Here is a 23259-nt window from a genome sequence, read left to right as displayed (position 1 = left end):
GTAGACGTTATATCTACCAGTCTTGTCCAATAGGGTTAGACGTTATATCTACCAGTCTTGTCCAATAGGGTTAGACGTTATATCTACCAGTCTTGTCCAATAGTAGTAGACGTTATATCTACCAGTCTTGTCCAATAGTGGTAGACGTTATATCTACCAGTCTTGTCCAATAGGGTTAGACGTTATATCTACCAGTCTTGTCCAATAGGGTTAGACGTTATATCTACCAGTCTTGTCCAATAGTGTTAGATGTTATATCTACCAGTCTTGTCCAATAGTGGTAGACGTTATATCTACCAGTCTTGTCCAATAGTGGTAGACGTTATATCTACCAGTCTTGTCCAATAGTAGTAGACGTTATATCTACCAGTCTTGTCCAATAGGGTTAGGCGTTATATCTACCAGTCTTGTCCAATAGTGTTAGATGTTATATCTACCAGTCTTGTCCAATAGTGGTAGACGTTATATCTACCAGTCTTGTCCAATAGTGGTAGACGTTATATCTACCAGTCTTGTCCAATAGTAGTAGAGCGTTATATCTACCAGTCTTGTCCAATAGGGTTAGACGTTATATCTACCAGTCTTGTCCAATAGGGTTAGACGTTATATCTACCAGTCTTGTCCAATAGGGTTAGACGTTATATCTACCAGTCTTGTCCAATAGTGGTAGACGTTATATCTACGAGTCTTGTCCAATAGGGTTAGACGTTATATCTACCAGTCTTGTCCAATAGGGTTAGATGTTATATCTACCAGTCTTGTCCAATAGGGTTAGACGTTATATCTACCAGTCTTGTCCAATAGGGTTAGATGTTATATCTACCAGTCTTGTCCAATAGGGTTAGATGTTATATCTACCAGTCTTGTCCAATAGGGTTAGATGTTATATCTACCAGTCTTGTCCAATAGGGTTAGATGTTATATCTACCAGTCTTGTCCAATAGTAGTAGACGTTATATCTACCAGTCTTGTCCAATAGTGGTAGACGTTATATCTACCAGTCTTGTCCAATAGTAGTAGACGTTATATCTACCAGTCTTGTCCAATAGTAGTAGACGTTATATCTACCAGTCTTGTCCAATAGTAGTAGACGTTATATCTACCAGTCTTGTCCAATAGTGGTAGACGTTATATCTACCAGTCTTGTCCAATAGTGGTAGACGTTATATCTACCAGTCTTGTCCAATAGGGTTAGACGTTATATCTACCAGTCTTGTCCAATAGTGGTAGACGTTATATCTACCAGTCTTGTCCAATAGTGGTAGACGTTATATCTACCAGTCTTGTCCAATAGTAGTAGACGTTATATCTACCAGTCTTGTCCAATAGTGGTAGCACGTTATATCTACCAGTCTTGTCCAATAGTAGTAGACGTTATATCTACCAGTCTTGTCCAATAGTGGTAGACGTTATGATCTACCAGTCTTGTCCAATAGTAGTAGACGTTATATCTACCAGTCTTGTCCAATAGTGGTAGACGTTATATCTACCAGTCTTGTCCAATAGTGGTAGACGTTATATCTACCAGTCTTGTAAAAATAGGGTTAGACGTTATATCTACCAGTCTTGTCCAATAGTAGTAGACGTTATATCTACCAGACTTGTCCAATAGTAGTAGACGTTATATCTACCAGTCTTGTCCAATAGTAGTAGACGTTATATCTACCAGTCTTGTCCAATAGTAGTAGACGTTATATCTAGCAGTCTTGTCCAATAGTAGTAGACGTTATATCTACCAGTCTTGTCCAATAGGGTTAGACGTTATATCTACCAGTCTTGTCCAATAGTGGTAGACGTTATATCTACCAGTCTTGTCCAATAGTAGTAGACGTTATATCTACCAGTCTTGTCCAATAGGGTTAGAGCGTTATATCTACCAGTCTTGTCCAATAGGGTTAGACGTTATATCTACCAGTCTTGTCCAATAGGGTTAGACGTTATATCTACCAGTCTTGTCCAATAGTAGTAGACGTTATATCTACCAGTCTTGTCCAATAGGGTTAGACGTTATATCTACCAGTCTTGTCCAATAGTGTTAGATGTTATATCTACCAGTCTTGTCCAATAGGGTTAGACGTTATATCTACCAGTCTTGTCCAATAGTGGTAGACGTTATATCTACCAGTCTTGTCCAATAGGTTTAGACGTTATATCTACCAGTCTTGTCCAATAGTGGTAGACATTATATCTACCAGTCTTGTCCAATAGTGGTAGACGTTATATCTACCAGTCTTGTCCAATAGTAGTAGACGTTATATCTACCAGTCTTGTCCAATAGGGTTAGACGTTATATCTACCAGTCTTGTCCAATAGGGTTAGACGTTATATCTACCAGTCTTGTCCAATAGTAGTAGACGTTATATCTACCAGTCTTGTCCAATAGTAGTAGACGTTATATCTACCAGTCTTGTCCAATAGTGGTAGACGTTATATCTACCAGTCTTGTCCAATAGGGTTAGACGTTATATCTACCAGTCTTGTCCAATAGTAGTAGACGTTATCATCTACCAGTCTTGTCCAATAGGGTTGGGACGTTATATCTACCAGTCTTGTCCAATAGTGTTAGATGTTATATCTACCAGTCTTGTCCAATAGGGTTAGACGTTATATCTACCAGTCTTGTCCAATAGTGGTAGACGTTATATCTACCAGTCTTGTCCAATAGGGTTAGACGTTATATCTACCAGTCTTGTCCAATAGTAGTAGACGTTATATCTACCAGTCTTGTCCAATAGTGGTAGACGTTATATCTACCAGTCTTGTCCAATAGTAGTAGACGTTATATCTACCAGTCTTGTCCAATAGTAGTAGACGTTATATCTACCAGTCTTGTCCAATAGTAGTAGACGTTATATCTACCAGTCTTGTCCAATAGTGGTAGACGTTATATCTACCAGTCTTGTCCAATAGTGGTAGACGTTATATCTACCAGTCTTGTCCAATAGGGTTAGACGTTATATCTTACCAGTCTTGTCCAATAGTGGTAGACGTTATATCTACCAGTCTTGTCCAATAGTGGTAGACGTTATATCTACCAGTCTTGTCCAATAGTAGTAGACGTTATATCTACCAGTCTTGTCCAATAGTGGTAGACGTTATATCTACCAGTCTTGTCCAATAGTAGTAGACGTTATATCTACCAGTCTTGTCCAATGTGGTAGACGTTATATCTACCAGTCTTGTCCAATAGTAGTAGACGTTATATCTACCAGTCTTGTCCAATAGTGGTAGACGTTATATCTACCAGTCTTGTCCAATAGTGGTAGACGTTATATCTACCAGTCTTGTAAAAATAGGGTTAGACGTTATATCTACCAGTCTTGTCCAATAGTAGTAGACGTTATATCTACCAGTCTTGTCCAATAGTAGTAGACGTTATATCTACCAGTCTTGTCCAATAGTAGTAGACGTTATATCTACCAGTCTTGTCCAATAGTAGTAGACGTTATATCTAGCAGTCTTGTCCAATAGTAGTAGACGTTATATCTACCAGTCTTGTCCAATAGGGTTAGACGTTATATCTACCAGTCTTGTCCAATAGTGGTAGACGTTATATCTACCAGTCTTGTCCAATAGTAGTAGACGTTATATCTACCAGTCTTGTCCAATAGGGTTAGACGTTATATCTACCAGTCTTGTCCAATAGGGTTAGACGTTATATCTACCAGTCTTGTCCAATAGGGTTAGACGTTATATCTACCAGTCTTGTCCAATAGTAGTAGACGTTATATCTACCAGTCTTGTCCAATAGGGTTAGACGTTATATCTACCAGTCTTGTCCAATAGTGTTAGATGTTATATCTACCAGTCTTGTCCAATAGGGTTAGACGTTATATCTACCAGTCTTGTCCAATAGTGGTAGACGTTATATCTACCAGTCTTGTCCAATAGGTTTAGACGTTATATCTACCAGTCTTGTCCAATAGTGGTAGACGTTATATCTACCAGTCTTGTCCAATAGTGGTAGACGTTATATCTACCAGTCTTGTCCAATAGTAGTAGACGTTATATCTACCAGTCTTGTCCAATAGGGTTAGACGTTATATCTACCAGTCTTGTCCAATAGGGTTAGACGTTATATCTACCAGTCTTGTCCAATAGTAGTAGACGTTATATCTACCAGTCTTGTCCAATAGTAGTAGACGTTATATCTACCAGTCTTGTCCAATAGTGGTAGACGTTATATCTACCAGTCTTGTCCAATAGGGTTAGACGTTATATCTACCAGTCTTGTCCAATAGTAGTAGACGTTATATCTACCAGTCTTGTCCAATAGGGTTAGACGTTATATCTACCAGTCTTGTCCAATAGTGTTAGATGTTATATCTACCAGTCTTGTCCAATAGGGTTAGACGTTATATCTACCAGTCTTGTCCAATAGTGGTAGACGTTATATCTACCAGTCTTGTCCAATAGGGTTAGGACGTTATATCTACCAGTCTTGTCCAATAGTGGTAGACGTTATATCTACCAGTCTTGTCCAATAGGGTTAGACGTTATATCTACCAGTCTTGTCCAATAGTGGTAGACGTTATATCTACCAGTCTTGTCCAATAGGGTTAGACGTTATATCTACCAGTCTTGTCCAATAGTGGTACACGTTATATCTACCAGTCTTGTCCAATAGGGTTAGACGTTATATCTACCAGTCTTGTCCAATAGTGGTAGACGTTATATCTACCAGTCTTGTCCAATAGTGGTAGACGTTATATCTACCAGTCTTGTCCAATAGTAGTAGACGTTATATCTACCAGTCTTGTCCAATAGTGGTAGACGTTATATCTACCAGTCTTGTCCAATAGGGTTAGACGTTATATCTACCAGTCTTGTCCAATAGTGGTAGACGTTATATCTACCAGACTTGTCCAATAGGGTTAGACGTTATATCTACCAGTCTTGTCCAATAGTGGTAGACGTTATATCTACCAGTCTTGTCCAATAGTGGTAGACGTTATATCTACCAGTCTTGTCCAATAGGGTTAGACGTTATATCTACCAGTCTTGTCCAATAGTGGTAGACGTTATATCTACCAGTCTTGTCCAATAGGGTTAGACGTTATATCTACCAGTCTTGTCCAATAGTGTTAGATGATATATCTACCAGTCTTGTCCAATAGGGTTAGACGTTATATCTACCAGTCTTGTCCAATAGGGTTAGACGTTATATCTACCAGTCTTGTCCAATAGTAGTAGACGTTATATCTACCAGTCTTGTCCAATAGTGGTAGACGTTATATCTACCAGTCTTGTCCAATAGGGTTAGACGTTATATCTACCAGTCTTGTCCAATAGTGGTAGACGTTATATCTACCAGTCTTGTCCAATAGGGTTAGACGTTATATCTACCAGTCTTGTCCAATAGTGGTAGACGTTATATCTACCAGTCTTGTCCAATAGTGGTAGACGTTATATCTACCAGTCTTGTCCAATAGGGTTAGACGTTATATCTACCAGTCTTGTCCAATAGTGGTAGACGTTATATCTACCAGTCTTGTCCAATAGGGTTAGACGTTATATCTACCAGTCTTGTCCAATAGTGTTAGATGATATATCTACCAGTCTTGTCCAATAGGGTTAGACGTTATATCTACCAGTCTTGTCCAATAGGGTTAGACGTTATATCTACCAGTCTTGTCCAATAGTGGTAGATGTTATATCTACCAGTCTTGTCCAATAGTAGTAGACGTTATATCTACCAGTCTTGTCCAATAGGGTTAGACGTTATATCTACCAGTCTTGTCCAATAGTGGTAGATGTTATATCTACCAGTCTTGTCCAATAGGGTTAGATGTTAAATCTACGAGTCTTGTCCTATAGGGTTAGACGTTATATCTACCAGTCTTGTCCAATAGGGTTAGATGTTATATCTACGAGTCTTGTCCAATAGGGTTAGACGTTATATCTACCAGTCTTGTCCAATAGGGTTAGACGTTATATCTACCAGTCTTGTCCAATAGTGGTAGACGTTATATCTACCAGTCTTGTCCAGTCTACCAGTCTTGTCCAATAGTGTTAGATGTTATATCTACCAGTCTTGTCCAATAGTGGTAGACGTTATATCTACCAGTCTTGTCCAATAGTGTTAGATGTTATATCTACCAGTCTTGTCCAATAGGGTTAGATGTTATATCTACGAGTCTTGTCCAATAGGGTTAGACGTTATATCTACCAGTCTTGTCCAATAGGGTTAGATGTTATATCTACCAGTCTTGTCCAATAGTGTTAGACGTTATATCTACCAGTCTTGTCCAATAGTGTTAGACGTTATATCTACCAGTCTTGTCCAATAGTGTTAGACGTTATATCTACCAGTCTTGTCCAATAGTAGTAGACGTTATATCTACCAGTCTTGTCCAATAGTGGTAGACGTTATATCTACCAGTCTTGTCCAATAGTGTTAGACGTTATATCTACCAGTCTTGTCCAATAGGGTTAGACTTATATCTACCAGTCTTGTCCAATAGGGTTAGGCTTACGTTATATCTACCAGTCTTGTCCAATAGTGGTAGACGTTATATCTACCAGTCTTGTCCAATGGTGGTAGACGTTATATCTACCAGTCTTGTCCAATAGGGTTAGACGTTATATCTACCAGTCTTGTCCAATAGTGGTAGATGTTATATCTACCAGTCTTGTCCAATAGGGTTAGACGTTATATCTACCAGTCTTGTCCAATAGTGGTAGATGTTATATCTACCAGTCTTGTCCAATAGGGTTAGACGTTATATCTACCAGTCTTGTCCAATAGTGGTAGATGTTATATCTACCAGTCTTGTCCAATAGGGTTAGATGTTATATCTACGAGTCTTGTCCAATAGGGTTAGATGTTATATCTACCAGTCTTGTCCAATAGTGTTAGACGTTATATCTACCAGTCTTGTCCAATAGGGTTAGACGTTATATCTACCAGTCTTGTCCAATAGTGGTAGATGTTATATCTACCAGTCTTGTCCAATAGGGTTAGATGTTATATCTACGAGTCTTGTCCAATAGGGTTAGACGTTATATCTACCAGTCTTGTCCAATAGGGTTAGACGTTATATCTACCAGTCTTGTCCAATAGTGGTAGATGTTATATCTACCAGTCTTGTCCAATAGGGTTAGATGTTATATCTACGAGTCTTGTCCAATAGGGTTAGACGTTATATCTACCAGTCTTGTCCAATAGGGTTAGATGTTATATCTACGAGTCTTGTCCAATAGGGTTAGACGTTATATCTACCAGTCTTGTCCAATAGGGTTAGACGTTATATCTACCAGTCTTGTCCAATAGTGGTAGATGTTATATCTACCAGTCTTGTCCAATAGGGTTAGATGTTATATCTACGAGTCTTGTCCAATAGGGTTAGACGTTATATCTACCAGTCTTGTCCAATAGGGTTTGACGTTATATCTACCAGTCTTGTCCAATAGTGGTAGATGTTATATCTACCAGTCTTGTCCAATAGGGTTAGATGTTATATCTACGAGTCTTGTCCAATAGGGTTAGACGTTATATCTACCAGTCTTGTCCAATAGGGTTAGACGTTATATCTACCAGTCTTGTCCAATAGTGGCAGATGTTATATCTACCAGTCTTGTCCAATAGGGTTAGATGTTATATCTACGAGTCTTGTCCAATAGGGTTAGACGTTATATCTACCAGTCTTGTCCAATAGGGTTAGGCGTTATATCTACCAGTCTTGTCCAATAGGGTTAGACGTTATATCTACCAGTCTTGTCCAATAGTGGTAGATGTTATATCTACCAGTCTTGTCCAATAGGGTTAGATGTTATATCTACAGTCTTGTCCAATAGGGTTAGACGTTATATCTACCAGTCTTGTCCAATAGGGTTAGAGCGTTATATCTACCAGTCTTGTCCAATAGGGTTAGACGTTATATCTACCAGTCTTGTCCAATAGTGGTAGATGTTATATCTACCAGTCTTGTCCAATAGGGTTAGATGTTATATCTCCCGAGTCTTGTCCAATAGTGTTAGATGTTATATTTACCAGTCTTGTCCAATAGGGTTAGATGTTATATCTACGAGTCTTGTCCAATAGTGTTAGACGTTATATCTACCAGTCTTGTCCAATAGTGTTAGATGTTATATCTACAAGTCTTGTCCAATAGTGTTAGACGTTATATCTACCAGTCTTGTCCAATAGTGTTAGATGTTATATCTACCAGTCTTGTCCAATAGTGTTAGATGTTATATCTACGAGTCTTGTCCAACAGGGTTAGACGTTATATCTACGAGTCTTGTCCAATAGTGTTAGATGTTATATCTACGAGTCTTGTCCAACAGGGTTAGACGTTATATCTACGAGTCTTGTCCAATAGTGTTAGATGTTATATTTACCAGTCTTGTCCAATAGGGTTAGATGTTATATCTACGAGTCTTGTCCAATAGTGTTAGACGTTATATCTACCAGTCTTGTCCAATAGTGTTAGACGTTATATCTACCAGTCTTGTCCAATAGTGGTAGACGTTATATCTACCAGTCTTGTCCAATAGTGGTAGACGTTATATCTACCAGTCTTGTCCAATAGTGTTAGAGCGTTATATCTACCAGTCTTGTCCAATAGTGGTAGACGTTATATCTACCAGTCTTGTCCAATAGGGTTAGACGTTATATCTACCAGTCTTGTCCAATAGTGGTAGACGTTATATCTACCAGTCTTGTCTAATAGTGGTAGACGTTATATCTACCAGTCTTGTCCAATAGGGTTAGATGTTATATCTACCAGTCTTGTCCAATAGGTTTGTTAGACGTTATATCTACCAGTCTTGTCCAATAGGTTTAGACGTTATATCTACCAGTCTTGTCCATTAGGGTTAGACGTTATATCTACCAGTCTTGTCCAATAGTGGTAGACGTTATATCTACCAGTCTTGTCCAATAGGGTTAGACGTTATATCTACCAGTCTTGTCCAATAGGGTTAGACGTTATATCTACCAGTCTTGTCCAATAGTGTTAGATGTTATATCTACCAGTCTTGTCCAATAGTGGTAGACGTTATATCTACCAGTCTTGTCCAATAGTGGTAGACGTTATATCTACCAGTCTTGTCCAATAGTAGTAGACGTTATATCTACCAGTCTTGTCCAATAGGGTTAGACGTTATATCTACCAGTCTTGTCCAATAGTGTTAGATGTTATATCTACCAGTCTTGTCCAATAGTGGTAGACGTTATATCTACCAGTCTTGTCCAATAGTGGTAGACGTTATATCTACCAGTCTTGTCCAATAGTAGTAGACGTTATATCTACCAGTCTTGTCCAATAGGGTTAGACGTTATATCTACCAGTCTTGTCCAATAGGGTTAGACGTTATATCTACCAGTCTTGTCCAATAGGGTTAGACGTTATATCTACCAGTCTTGTCCAATAGTGGTAGACGTTATATCTACGAGTCTTGTCCAATAGGGTTAGACGTTATATCTACCAGTCTTGTCCAATAGGGTTAGATGTTATATCTACCAGTCTTGTCCAATAGGGTTAGACGTTATATCTACCAGTCTTGTCCAATAGGGTTAGATGTTATATCTACCAGTCTTGTCCAATAGGGTTAGATGTTATATCTACCAGTCTTGTCCAATAGGGTTAGATGTTATATCTACCAGTCTTGTCCAATAGGGTTAGATGTTATATCTACCAGTCTTGTCCAATAGTAGTAGACGTTATATCTACCAGTCTTGTCCAATAGTGGTAGACGTTATATCTACCAGTCTTGTCCAATAGTAGTAGGCGTTATATCTACCAGTCTTGTCCAATAGTAGTAGACGCGTTATATCTACCAGTCTTGTCCAATAGTAGTAGACGTTATATCTACCAGTCTTGTCCAATAGTGGTAGACGTTATATCTACCAGTCTTGTCCAATAGTAGTACTTATATCTACCAGTCTTGTCCAATAGGGTTAGACGTTATATCTACCAGTCTTGTCCAATAGTGGTAGACGTTATATCTACCAGTCTTGTCCAATAGTGGTAGACGTTATATCTACCAGTCTTGTCCAATAGTAGTAGACGTTATATCTACCAGTCTTGTCCAATAGTGGTAGGCGTTATATCTACCAGTCTTGTCCAATAGTAGTAGACGTTATATCTACCAGTCTTGTCCAATAGTGGTAGACGTTATATCTACCAGTCTTGTCCAATAGTAGTAGACGTTATATCTACCAGTCTTGTCCAATAGTGGTAGACGTTATATCTACCAGTCTTGTCCAATAGTGGTAGGCGTTATATCTACCAGTCTTGTAAAAATAGGGTTAGACGTTATATCTACCAGTCTTGTCCAATAGTAGTAGACGTTATATCTACCAGTCTTGTCCAATAGTAGTAGACGTTATATCTACCAGTCTTGTCCAATAGTAGTAGGCGTTATATCTACCAGTCTTGTCCAATAGTAGTAGACGTTATATCTAGCAGTCTTGTCCAATAGTAGTAGACGTTATATCTACCAGTCTTGTCCAATAGGGTTAGACGTTATATCTACCAGTCTTGTCCAATAGTGGTAGACGTTATATCTACCAGTCTTGTCCAATAGTGGTAGACGTTATATCTACCAGTCTTGTCCAATAGGGTTAGACGTTATATCTACCAGTCTTGTCCAACAGGGTTAGGACGTTATATCTACCAGTCTTGTCCAATAGGGTTAGACGTTATATCTACCAGTCTTGTCCAATAGTAGTAGACGTTATATCTACCAGTCTTGTCCAATAGGGTTAGACGTTATATCTACCAGTCTTGTCCAATAGTGTTAGATGTTATATCTACCAGTCTTGTCCAATAGGGTTAGACGTTATATCTACCAGTCTTGTCCAATAGTGGTAGACGTTATATCTACCAGTCTTGTCCAATAGGTTTTAGACGTTATATCTACCAGTCTTGTCCAATAGTGGTAGACGTTATATCTACCAGTCTTGTCCAATAGTGGTAGACGTTATATCTACCAGTCTTGTCCAATAGTAGTAGACGTTATATCTACCAGTCTTGTCCAATAGGGTTAGACGTTATATCTACCAGTCTTGTCCAATAGGGTTAGACGTTATATCTACCAGTCTTGTCCAATAGTAGTAGACGTTATATCTACCAGTCTTGTCCAATAGTAGTAGGCGTTATATCTACCAGTCTTGTCCAATAGTGGTAGACGTTATATCTACCAGTCTTGTCCAATAGGGTTAGACGTTATATCTACCAGTCTTGTCCAATAGTAGTAGACGTTATATCTACCAGTCTTGTCCAATAGGGTTAGACGTTATATCTACCAGTCTTGTCCAATAGTGTTAGATGTTATATCTACCAGTCTTGTCCAATAGGGTTAGACGTTATATCTACCAGTCTTGTCCAATAGGGTTAGACGTTATATCTACCAGTCTTGTCCAATAGGGTTAGATGTTATATCTACCAGTCTTGTCCAATAGGGTTAGATGTTATATCTACCAGTCTTGTCCAATAGGGTTAGATGTTATATCTACCAGTCTTGTCCAATAGGGTTAGATGTTATATCTACCAGTCTTGTCCAATAGTAGTAGACGTTATATCTACCAGTCTTGTCCAATAGTGGTAGACGTTATATCTACCAGTCTTGTCCAATAGTAGTAGACGTTATATCTACCAGTCTTGTCCAATAGTAGTAGACGTTATATCTACCAGTCTTGTCCAATAGTAGTAGACGTTATATCTACCAGTCTTGTCCAATAGTGGTAGACGTTATATCTACCAGTCTTGTCCAATAGTGGTAGACGTTATATCTACCAGTCTTGTCCAATAGGGTTAGACGTTATATCTACCAGTCTTGTCCAATAGTGGTAGACGTTATATCTACCAGTCTTGTCCAATAGTGGTAGACGTTATATCTACCAGTCTTGTCCAATAGTAGTAGACGTTATATCTACCAGTCTTGTCCAATAGTGGTAGACGTTATATCTACCAGTCTTGTCCAATAGTAGTAGACGTTATATCTACCAGTCTTGTCCAATAGTGGTAGACGTTATATCTACCAGTCTTGTCCAATAGTAGTAGACGTTATATCTACCAGTCTTGTCCAATAGTGGTAGACGTTATATCTACCAGTCTTGTCCAATAGTGGTAGACGTTATATCTACCAGTCTTGTAAAAATAGGGTTAGACGTTATATCTACCAGTCTTGTCCAATAGTAGTAGACGTTATATCTACCAGTCTTGTCCAATAGTAGTAGACGTTATATCTACCAGTCTTGTCCAATAGTAGTAGACGTTATATCTACCAGTCTTGTCCAATAGTAGTGAGCGTTATATCTAGCAGTCTTGTCCAATAGTAGTAGACGTTATATCTACCAGTCTTGTCCAATAGGGTTAGAACGTTATATCTACCAGTCTTGTCCAATAGTGGTAGACGTTATATCTACCAGTCTTGTCCAATAGTAGTAGACGTTATATCTACCAGTCTTGTCCAATAGGGTTAGACGTTATATCTACCAGTCTTGTCCAATAGGGTTAGACGTTATATCTACCAGTCTTGTCCAATAGGGTTAGACGTTATATCTACCAGTCTTGTCCAATAGTAGTAGACGTTATATCTACCAGTCTTGTCCAATAGGGTTAGAACGTTATATCTACCAGTCTTGTCCAATAGTGTTAGATGTTATATCTACCAGTCTTGTCCAATAGGGTTAGACGTTATATCTACCAGTCTTGTCCAATAGTGGTAGACGTTATATCTACCAGTCTTGTCCAATAGGTTTAGACGTTATATCTACCAGTCTTGTCCAATAGTGGTAGACGTTATATCTACCAGTCTTGTCCAATAGTGGTAGACGTTATATCTACCAGTCTTGTCCAATAGTAGTAGACGTTATATCTACCAGTCTTGTCCAATAGGGTTAGACGTTATATCTACCAGTCTTGTCCAATAGGGTTAGACGTTATATCTACCAGTCTTGTCCAATAGTAGTAGACGTTATATCTACCAGTCTTGTCCAATAGTAGGACGTTATATCTACCAGTCTTGTCCAATAGTGGTAGGCGTTATATCTACCAGTCTTGTCCAATAGGGTTAGACGTTATATCTACCAGTCTTGTCCAATAGTAGTAGACGTTATATCTACCAGTCTTGTCCAATAGGGTTAGACGTTATATCTACCAGTCTTGTCCAATAGTGTTAGATGTTATATCTACCAGTCTTGTCCAATAGGGTTAGACGTTATATCTACCAGTCTTGTCCAATAGTGGTAGACGTTATATCTACCAGTCTTGTCCAATAGGGTTAGACGTTATATCTACCAGTCTTGTCCAATAGTGGTAGACGTTATATCTACCAGTCTTGTCCAATAGGGTTAGACGTTATATCTACCAGTCTTGTCCAATAGTGGTAGACGTTATATCTACCAGTCTTGTCCAATAGGGTTAGACGTTATATCTACCAGTCTTGTCCAATAGTGGTAGACGTTATATCTACCAGTCTTGTCCAATAGGGTTAGACGTTATATCTACCAGTCTTGTCCAATAGTGGTAGACGTTATATCTACCAGTCTTGTCCAATAGTGGTAGACGTTATATCTACCAGTCTTGTCCAATAGTAGTAGACGTTATATCTACCAGTCTTGTCCAATAGTGGTAGAGCGTTATATCTACCAGTCTTGTCCAATAGGGTTAGACGTTATATCTACCAGTCTTGTCCAATAGTGGTAGACGTTATATCTACCAGACTTGTCCAATAGGGTTAGGCGTTATATCTACCAGTCTTGTCCAATAGTAGTAGACGTTATATCTACCAGTCTTGTCCAATAGTGGTAGACGTTATATCTACCAGTCTTGTCCAATAGGGTTAGGCGTTATATCTACCAGTCTTGTCCAATAGTGGTAGGCGTTATATCTACCAGTCTTGTCCAATAGGGTTAGACGTTATATCTACCAGTCTTGTCCAATAGTGTTAGATGATATATCTACCAGTCTTGTCCAATAGGGTTAGACGTTATATCTACCAGTCTTGTCCAATAGGGTTAGACGTTATATCTACCAGTCTTGTCCAATAGTAGTAGACGTTATATCTACCAGTCTTGTCCAATAGTGGTAGACGTTATATCTACCAGTCTTGTCCAATAGGGTTGGACGTTATATCTACCAGTCTTGTCCAATAGTGGTAGACGTTATATCTACCAGTCTTGTCCAATAGGGTTAGACGTTATATCTACCAGTCTTGTCCAATAGTGGTAGACGTTATATCTACCAGTCTTGTCCAATAGTGGTAGACGTTATATCTACCAGTCTTGTCCAATAGGGTTAGACGTTATATCTACCAGTCTTGTCCAATAGTGTTAGATGATATATCTACCAGTCTTGTCCAATAGGGTTAGACGTTATATCTACCAGTCTTGTCCAATAGGGTTAGGCGTTATATCTACCAGTCTTGTCCAATAGTGGTAGATGTTATATCTACCAGTCTTGTCCAATAGTAGTAGGCGTTATATCTACCAGTCTTGTCCAATAGGGTTAGACGTTATATCTACCAGTCTTGTCCAATAGTGGTAGATGTTATATCTACCAGTCTTGTCCAATAGGGTTAGATGTTAAATCTACGAGTCTTGTCCTATAGGGTTAGACGTTATATCTACCAGTCTTGTCCAATAGGGTTAGATGTTATATCTACGAGTCTTGTCCAATAGGGTTAGACGTTATATCTACCAGTCTTGTCCAATAGGGTTAGACGTTATATCTACCAGTCTTGTCCAATAGTGGTAGACGTTATATCTACCAGTCTTGTCCAATAGTGGTAGACGTTATATCTACCAGTCTTGTCCAATAGTGTTAGATGTTATATCTACCAGTCTTGTCCAATAGTGGTAGACGTTATATCTACCAGTCTTGTCCAATAGTGTTAGATGTTATATCTACCAGTCTTGTCCAATAGGGTTAGATGTTATATCTACGAGTCTTGTCCAATAGGGTTAGACGTTATATCTACCAGTCTTGTCCAATAGGGTTAGATGTTATATCTACCAGTCTTGTCCAATAGTGTTAGACGTTATATCTACCAGTCTTGTCCAATAGTGTTAGACGTTATATCTACCAGTCTTGTCCAATAGTGTTAGACGTTATATCTACCAGTCTTGTCCAATAGTAGTAGACGTTATATCTACCAGTCTTGTCCAATAGTGGTAGACGTTATATCTACCAGTCTTGTCCAATAGTGTTAGACGTTATATCTACCAGTCTTGTCCAATAGGGTTAGACGTTATATCTACCAGTCTTGTCCAATAGGGTTAGACGTTATATCTACCAGTCTTGTCCAATAGTGGTAGACGTTATATCTACCAGTCTTGTCCAATGGTGGTAGACGTTATATCTACCAGTCTTGTCCAATAGGGTTAGACGTTATATCTACCAGTCTTGTCCAATAGTGGTAGATGTTATATCTACCAGTCTTGTCCAATAGGGTTAGACGTTATATCTACCAGTCTTGTCCAATAGTGGTAGATGTTATATCTACCAGTCTTGTCCAATAGGGTTAGACGTTATATCTACCAGTCTTGTCCAATAGTGGTAGATGTTATATCTACCAGTCTTGTCCAATAGGGTTAGATGTTATATCTACGAGTCTTGTCCAATAGGGTTAGATGTTATATCTACCAGTCTTGTCCAATAGTGTTAGACGTTATATCTACCAGTCTTGTCCAATAGGGTTAGACGTTATATCTACCAGTCTTGTCCAATAGCGGTAGATGTTATATCTACCAGTCTTGTCCAATAGGGTTAGATGTTATATCTACGAGTCTTGTCCAATAGGGTTAGACGTTATATCTACCAGTCTTGTCCAATAGGGTTAGACGTTATATCTACCAGTCTTGTCCAATAGTGGTAGATGTTATATCTACCAGTCTTGTCCAATAGGGTTAGATGTTATATCTACCAGTCTTGTCCAATAGGGTTAGACGTTATATCTACCAGTCTTGTCCAATAGGGTTAGATGTTATATCTACGAGTCTTGTCCAATAGGGTTAGACGTTATATCTACCAGTCTTGTCCAATAGGGTTAGACGTTATATCTACCAGTCTTGTCCAATAGTGGTAGATGTTATATCTACCAGTCTTGTCCAATAGGGTTAGATGTTATATCTACGAGTCTTGTCCAATAGGGTTAGACGTTATATCTACCAGTCTTGTCCAATAGGGTTTGACGTTATATCTACCAGTCTTGTCCAATAGTGGTAGATGTTATATCTACCAGTCTTGTCCAATAGGGTTAGATGTTATATCTACGAGTCTTGTCCAATAGGGTTAGACGTTATATCTACCAGTCTTGTCCAATAGGGTTAGACGTTATATCTACCAGTCTTGTCCAATAGTGGCAGATGTTATATCTACCAGTCTTGTCCAATAGGGTTAGATGTTATATCTACGAGTCTTGTCCAATAGGGTTAGACGTTATATCTACCAGTCTTGTCCAATAGGGTTAGACGTTATATCTACCAGTCTTGTCCAATAGGGTTAGACGTTATATCTACCAGTCTTGTCCAATAGTGGTAGATGTTATATCTACCAGTCTTGTCCAATAGGGTTAGATGTTATATCTACGAGTCTTGTCCAATAGGGTTAGACGTTATATCTACCAGTCTTGTCCAATAGGGTTAGACGTTATATCTACCAGTCTTGTCCAATAGGGTTAGACGTTATATCTACCAGTCTTGTCCAATAGTGGTAGATGTTATATCTACCAGTCTTGTCCAATAGGGTTAGATGTTATATCTACGAGTCTTGTCCAATAGTGTTAGATGTTATATTTACCAGTCTTGTCCAATAGGGTTAGATGTTATATCTACGAGTCTTGTCCAATAGTGTTAGACGTTATATCTACCAGTCTTGTCCAATAGTGTTAGATGTTATATCTACAAGTCTTGTCCAATAGTGTTAGACGTTATATCTACCAGTCTTGTCCAATAGTGTTAGATGTTATATCTACCAGTCTTGTCCAATAGTGTTAGATGTTATATCTACGAGTCTTGTCCAACAGGGTTAGACGTTATATCTACGAGTCTTGTCCAATAGTGTTAGATGTTATATCTACGAGTCTTGTCCAACAGGGTTAGACGTTATATCTACGAGTCTTGTCCAATAGTGTTAGATGTTATATTTACCAGTCTTGTCCAATAGGGTTAGATGTTATATCTACGAGTCTTGTCCAATAGTGTTAGACGTTATATCTACCAGTCTTGTCCAATAGTGTTAGACGTTATATCTACCAGTCTTGTCCAATAGTGGTAGACGTTATATCTACCAGTCTTGTCCAATAGTGGTAGACGTTATATCTACCAGTCTTGTCCAATAGTGTTAGACGTTATATCTACCAGTCTTGTCCAATAGTGGTAGACGTTATATCTACCAGTCTTGTCCAATAGGGTTAGACGTTATATCTACCAGTCTTGTCCAATAGTGGTAGACGTTATATCTACCAGTCTTGTCTAATAGTGGTAGACGTTATATCTACCAGTCTTGTCCAATAGGGTTAGATGTTATATCTACCAGTCTTGTCCAATAGGTTTAGGCGTTATATCTACCAGTCTTGTCCAATAGGTTTGGGACGTTATATCTACCAGTCTTGTCCATTAGGGTTAGACATTATATCTACCAGTCTTGTCCAATAGTGGTAGACGTTATATCTACCAGTCTTGTCCAATAGTGGTAGACGTTATATCTACCAGTCTTGTCCAATAGTGTTAGACGTTATATCTACCAGTCTTGTCCAATAGTGGTAGACGTTATATCTACCAGTCTTGTCCAATAGGGTTAGACGTTATATCTACCAGTCTTGTCCAATAGTGGTAGACGTTATATCTACCAGTCTTGTCTAATAGTGGTAGACGTTATATCTACCAGTCTTGTCCAATAGGGTTAGATGTTATATCTACCAGTCTTGTCCAATAGGTTTAGACGTTATATCTACCAGTCTTGTCCAATAGGTTTAGACGTTATATCTACCAGTCTTGTCCAATAGGGTTAGACGTTATATCTACCAGTCTTGTCCAATAGTGGTAGACGTTATATCTACCAGTCTTGTCCAATAGTGTTAGACGTTATATCTACCAGTCTTGTCCAATAGTGTTAGACGTTATATCTACCAGTCTTGTCCAATAGGGTTAGACGTTATATCTACCAGTCTTGTCCAATAGTGTTAGACGTTATATCTACCAGTCTTGTCCAATAGTGGTAGACGTTATATCTACCAGTCTTGTCCAATAGGGTTAGATGTTATATCTACCAGTCTTGTCCAATAGGTTTAGACGTTATATCTACCAGTCTTGTCCAATAGTGGTAGACGTTATATCTACCAGTCTTGTCCAATAGGTTTAGACGTTATATCTACCAGTCTTGTCCAATAGTGGTAGATGTTATATCTACCAGTCTTGTCCAATAGGTTTAGACGTTATATCTACCAGTCTTGTCCAATATTGGTAGATGTTATATCTACCAGTCTTGTCCAATATTGGTAGATGTTATATCTACCAGTCTTGTCCAATAGGGTTAGACGTTATATCTACCAGTCTTGTCCAATAGTGGTAGACGTTATATCTACCAGTCTTGTCCAATAGTGTTAGACGTTATATCTACCAGTCTTGTCCAATAGTGGTAGACGTTATATCTACCAGTCTTGTCCAATAGGTTTAGACGTTATATCTACCAGTCTTGTCCAATAGGGTTAGACGTTATATCTACCAGTCTTGTCCAATAGTGGTAGACGTTATATCTACCAGTCTTGTCCAATAGTGTTAGACGTTATATCTACCAGTCTTGTCCAATAGGTTTAGACGTTATATCTACCAGTCTTGTCCAATAGTGGTAGATGTTATATCTACCAGTCTTGTCCAATAGGGTTAGATGTTATATCTACGAGTCTTGTCCAATAGTGTTAGATGTTATATTTACCAGTCTTGTCCAATAGGGTTAGATGTTATATCTACGAGTCTTGTCCAATAGTGTTAGACGTTATATCTACCAGTCTTGTCCAATAGTGTTAGATGTTATATCTACAAGTCTTGTCCAATAGTGTTAGACGTTATATCTACCAGTCTTGTCCAATAGTGTTAGATGTTATATCTACCAGTCTTGTCCAATAGTGTTAGATGTTATATCTCGAGTCTTGTCCAACAGGGTTAGACGTTATATCTACGAGTCTTGTCCAATAGTGTTAGATGTTATATCTACGAGTCTTGTCCAACAGGGTTAGACGTTATATCTACGAGTCTTGTCCAATAGTGTTAGATGTTATATTTACCAGTCTTGTCCAATAGGGTTAGATGTTATATCTACGAGTCTTGTCCAATAGTGTTAGACGTTATATCTACCAGTCTTGTCCAATAGGGTTAGACGTTATATCTACCAGTCTTGTCCAATAGTGGTAGACGTTATATCTACCAGTCTTGTCCAATAGTGGTAGACGTTATATCTACCAGTCTTGTCCAATAGTGTTAGACGTTATATCTACCAGTCTTGTCCAATAGTGGTAGACGTTATATCTACCAGTCTTGTCCAATAGGGTTAGACGTTATATCTACCAGTCTTGTCCAATAGTGGTAGACGTTATATCTACCAGTCTTGTCTAATAGTGGTAGACGTTATATCTACCAGTCTTGTCCAATAGGGTTAGATGTTATATCTACCAGTCTTGTCCAATAGGTTTAGACGTTATATCTACCAGTCTTGTCCAATAGGTTTAGACGTTATATCTACCAGTCTTGTCCAATAGGGTTAGACGTTATATCTACCAGTCTTGTCCAATAGTGGTAGACGTTATATCTACCAGTCTTGTCCAATAGTGGTAGACGTTATATCTACCAGTCTTGTCCAATAGTGTTAGACGTTATATCTACCAGTCTTGTCCAATAGTGGTAGACGTTATATCTACCAGTCTTGTCCAATAGGGTTAGACGTTATATCTACCAGTCTTGTCCAATAGTGGTAGACGTTATATCTACCAGTCTTGTCTAATAGTGGTAGACGTTATATCTACCAGTCTTGTCCAATAGGGTTAGATGTTATATCTACCAGTCTTGTCCAATAGGTTTAGACGTTATATCTACCAGTCTTGTCCAATAGGTTTAGACGTTATATCTACCAGTCTTGTCCAATAGGGTTAGACGTTATATCTACCAGTCTTGTCCAATAGTGGTAGACGTTATATCTACCAGTCTTGTCCAATAGTGTTAGACGTTATATCTACCAGTCTTGTCCAATAGTGTTAGGCGTTATATCTACCAGTCTTGTCCAATAGGGTTAGACGTTATATCTACCAGTCTTGTCCAATAGTGTTAGACGTTATATCTACCAGTCTTGTCCAATAGTGGTAGACGTTATATCTACCAGTCTTGTCCAATAGGGTTAGATGTTATATCTACCAGTCTTGTCCAATAGGTTTAGACGTTATATCTACCAGTCTTGTCCAATAGTGGTAGACGTTATATCTACCAGTCTTGTCCAATAGGTTTAGACGTTATATCTACCAGTCTTGTCCAATAGTGGTAGATGTTATATCTACCAGTCTTGTCCAATAGGTTTAGACGTTATATCTACCAGTCTTGTCCAATATTGGTAGATGTTATATCTACCAGTCTTGTCCAATATTGGTAGATGTTATATCTACCAGTCTTGTCCAATAGGGTTAGACGTTATATCTACCAGTCTTGTCCAATAGTGGTAGACGTTATATCTACCAGTCTTGTCCAATAGTGTTAGACGTTATATCTACCAGTCTTGTCCAATAGTGGTAGACGTTATATCTACCAGTCTTGTCCAATAGGTTTAGACGTTATATCTACCAGTCTTGTCCAATAGGGTTAGACGTTATATCTACCAGTCTTGTCCAATAGTGGTAGACGTTATATCTACCAGTCTTGTCCAATAGTGTTAGACGTTATATCTACCAGTCTTGTCCAATAGGTTTAGACGTTATATCTACCAGTCTTGTCCAATAGTGGTAGACGTTATATCTACCAGTCTTGTCCAATAGGGTTAGACGTTATATCTACCAGTCTTGTCCAATAGTGTTAGACGTTATATCTACCAGTCTTGTCCAATAGTGTTAGATGATATATCTACCAGTCTTGTCCAATAGGGTTAGACGTTATATCTACGAGTCTTGTCCAATAGGGTTAGACGTTATATCTACGAGTCTTGTCCAATAGGGTTAGACGTTATATCTACCAGTCTTGTCCAATAGTGTTAGAAGTTATATCTACGAGTCTTGTCCAATAGGGTTAGACGTTAAATCTACGAGTCTTGTCCAATAGTGTTAGATGTTATATCTACCAGTCTTGTCCAATAGTGTTAGATGTTATATCTACCAGTCTTGTCCAATAGTGTTAGATGTTATATCTACCAGTCTTGTCCAATAGTGGTAGACGTTATATCTACCAGTCTTGTCCAATAGGGTTAGACGTTATATCTACCAGTCTTGTCCAATAGTGGTAGACGTTATATCTACCAGTCTTGTCCAATAGGGTTAGACGTTATATCTACCAGTCTTGTCCAATAGTGTTAGACGTTATATCTACCAGTCTTGTCCAATAGGGTTAGACGTTATATCTACGAGTCTTGTCCAATAGGGTTAGACGTTATATCTACGAGTCTTGTCCAATAGGGTTAGACGTTATATCTACCAGTCTTGTCCAATAGTGTTAGACGTTATATCTACGAGTCTTGTCCAATAGGGTTAGACGTTATATCTACGAGTCTTGTCCAATAGTGTTAGATGTTATATCTACCAGTCTTGTCCAATAGTGTTAGATGTTATATCTACCAGTCTTGTCCAATAGTGTTAGATGTTATATCTACGAGTCTTGTCCAATAGTGTTAGACGTTATATCTACCAGTCTTGTCCAATAGTGGTAGACGTTATATCTACCAGTCTTGTCCAATAGGGTTAGACGTTATATCTACCAGTCTTGTCCAATAGTGGTAGACGTTATATCTACCAGTCTTGTCCAATAGGGTTAGACGTTATATCTACCAGTCTTGTCCAATAGTGTTAGACGTTATATCTACCAGTCTTGTCCAATAGGGTTAGACGTTATATCTACGAGTCTTGTCCAATAGGGTTAGACGTTATATCTACGAGTCTTGTCCAATAGGGTTAGACGTTATATCTACCAGTCTTGTCCAATAGTGTTAGACGTTATATCTACGAGTCTTGTCCAATAGGGTTAGACGTTATATCTACGAGTCTTGTCCAATAGGGTTAGACGTTATATCTACGAGTCTTGTCCAATAAACCTGTAGTCTTACCAACTTCCATTCTCTCCACTGCAGGAGAGAGAGAGAACAGAGGGAGGAGGAAGAGAGTGACATTTAAAAAAACAGGGGTAAGTCCAGGGTAAACACACACACACACACACACAAACAAATATGAATGGCAGGAAATACACTTCCAATATTCATAGAACATTCTTGTAATATCTGCATGTGTAGTTCCCACCGTGAAGCATGGAGGAGGAGGTGTTATGGTGTGGGGGTGCTTTGCTGGTGACACTGTCTGTGATTTATTTAGAATTCAAGACACACTTAACCAGCATGGCTACCACAGCATTCTGCAGGGATACGCCATCCCATCTGGTTTGGGCTTAGTGGGACTATCATTTGTTTATCAGCCTCCAGGTTGTGTAAGGACTATTTTACCAAGAAGGAGAGTGATGGAATGCTGCATCAGATGACCTGGCCTCCTACAAGTGTTGAGGGCCTTCAGGATGTTGTTCATGGCTCACCCCCTCACACCTAGCCCTATCCCTAGCCCCAGAACCAGTACCCACCAGTGTTGAGGTCTCCATCGCTGAGGGCCTCCAGGATGTTGTTCATGGCTCCCATATAGAAGATGAGACGCAGCTGAGTGATGGACATGGTGACCAGAGAGAGGATGAAGAGAGGACTGATGATGCTCTGCATGAACGACTGGGCTGCAGGAGAGGAAGGGGAGGGATGGAGAGAGAGAGAGGACTGATGATGCTCTGCATGAACGACTGGGCTGCAGGAGAGGAAGGGGAGGGATGGAGAGAGAGAGAGGACTGATGATGCTCTGCATGAACGACTGGGCTGCAGGAGAGGAAGGGGAGGGATGGAGAGAGAGGGAGGGGGGGAGAGGAGAGAGAGGGAGGGGGAGAGGGAGGGGAGGGATGGAGAGAGAGGGAGGGGGGGAGAGGAGAGAGAGGGAGGGGGGAGAGGGAGGGGAGGGATGGAGAGAGAGGGAGGGGGGGAGAGGAGAGAGAGGGAGGACTGATGATGCTCTGCATGAACGACTGGGCTGCAGGAG

General features: G+C 39.2%; 1 protein-coding gene across 2 annotated transcripts in view; it reads right to left on the bottom strand.

Annotated features, from left to right (window-relative positions):
• LOC121580081 (large neutral amino acids transporter small subunit 4) overlaps window positions 1–23259 on the bottom strand; it is a 67409-nt gene that overhangs the window by 10675 nt on the left and 33475 nt on the right. Inside the window, exons 9-10 of one of the 2 annotated variants that reach the window (XM_045212912.1) lie at window positions 22763–22906; window positions 22242–22259 (exon numbers count right to left, since the gene is read on the bottom strand). In XM_045212912.1, coding sequence (XP_045068847.1) covers window positions 22242–22259; window positions 22763–22906 — 162 coding nt within the window. The remainder of the gene's footprint in view (window positions 1–22241; window positions 22260–22762; window positions 22907–23259) is intronic. The other variant, XM_045212913.1, reaches the window with a different exon arrangement.

This window comes from Coregonus clupeaformis, unplaced genomic scaffold (assembly GCF_020615455.1).
Source record: "Coregonus clupeaformis isolate EN_2021a unplaced genomic scaffold, ASM2061545v1 scaf0063, whole genome shotgun sequence".
NCBI lineage: Eukaryota > Metazoa > Chordata > Actinopteri > Salmoniformes > Salmonidae > Coregonus > Coregonus clupeaformis.
The sequence above is the reverse complement of the archived record's forward strand: the minus strand, read 5'-3'. Positions and strand labels throughout refer to the sequence as shown.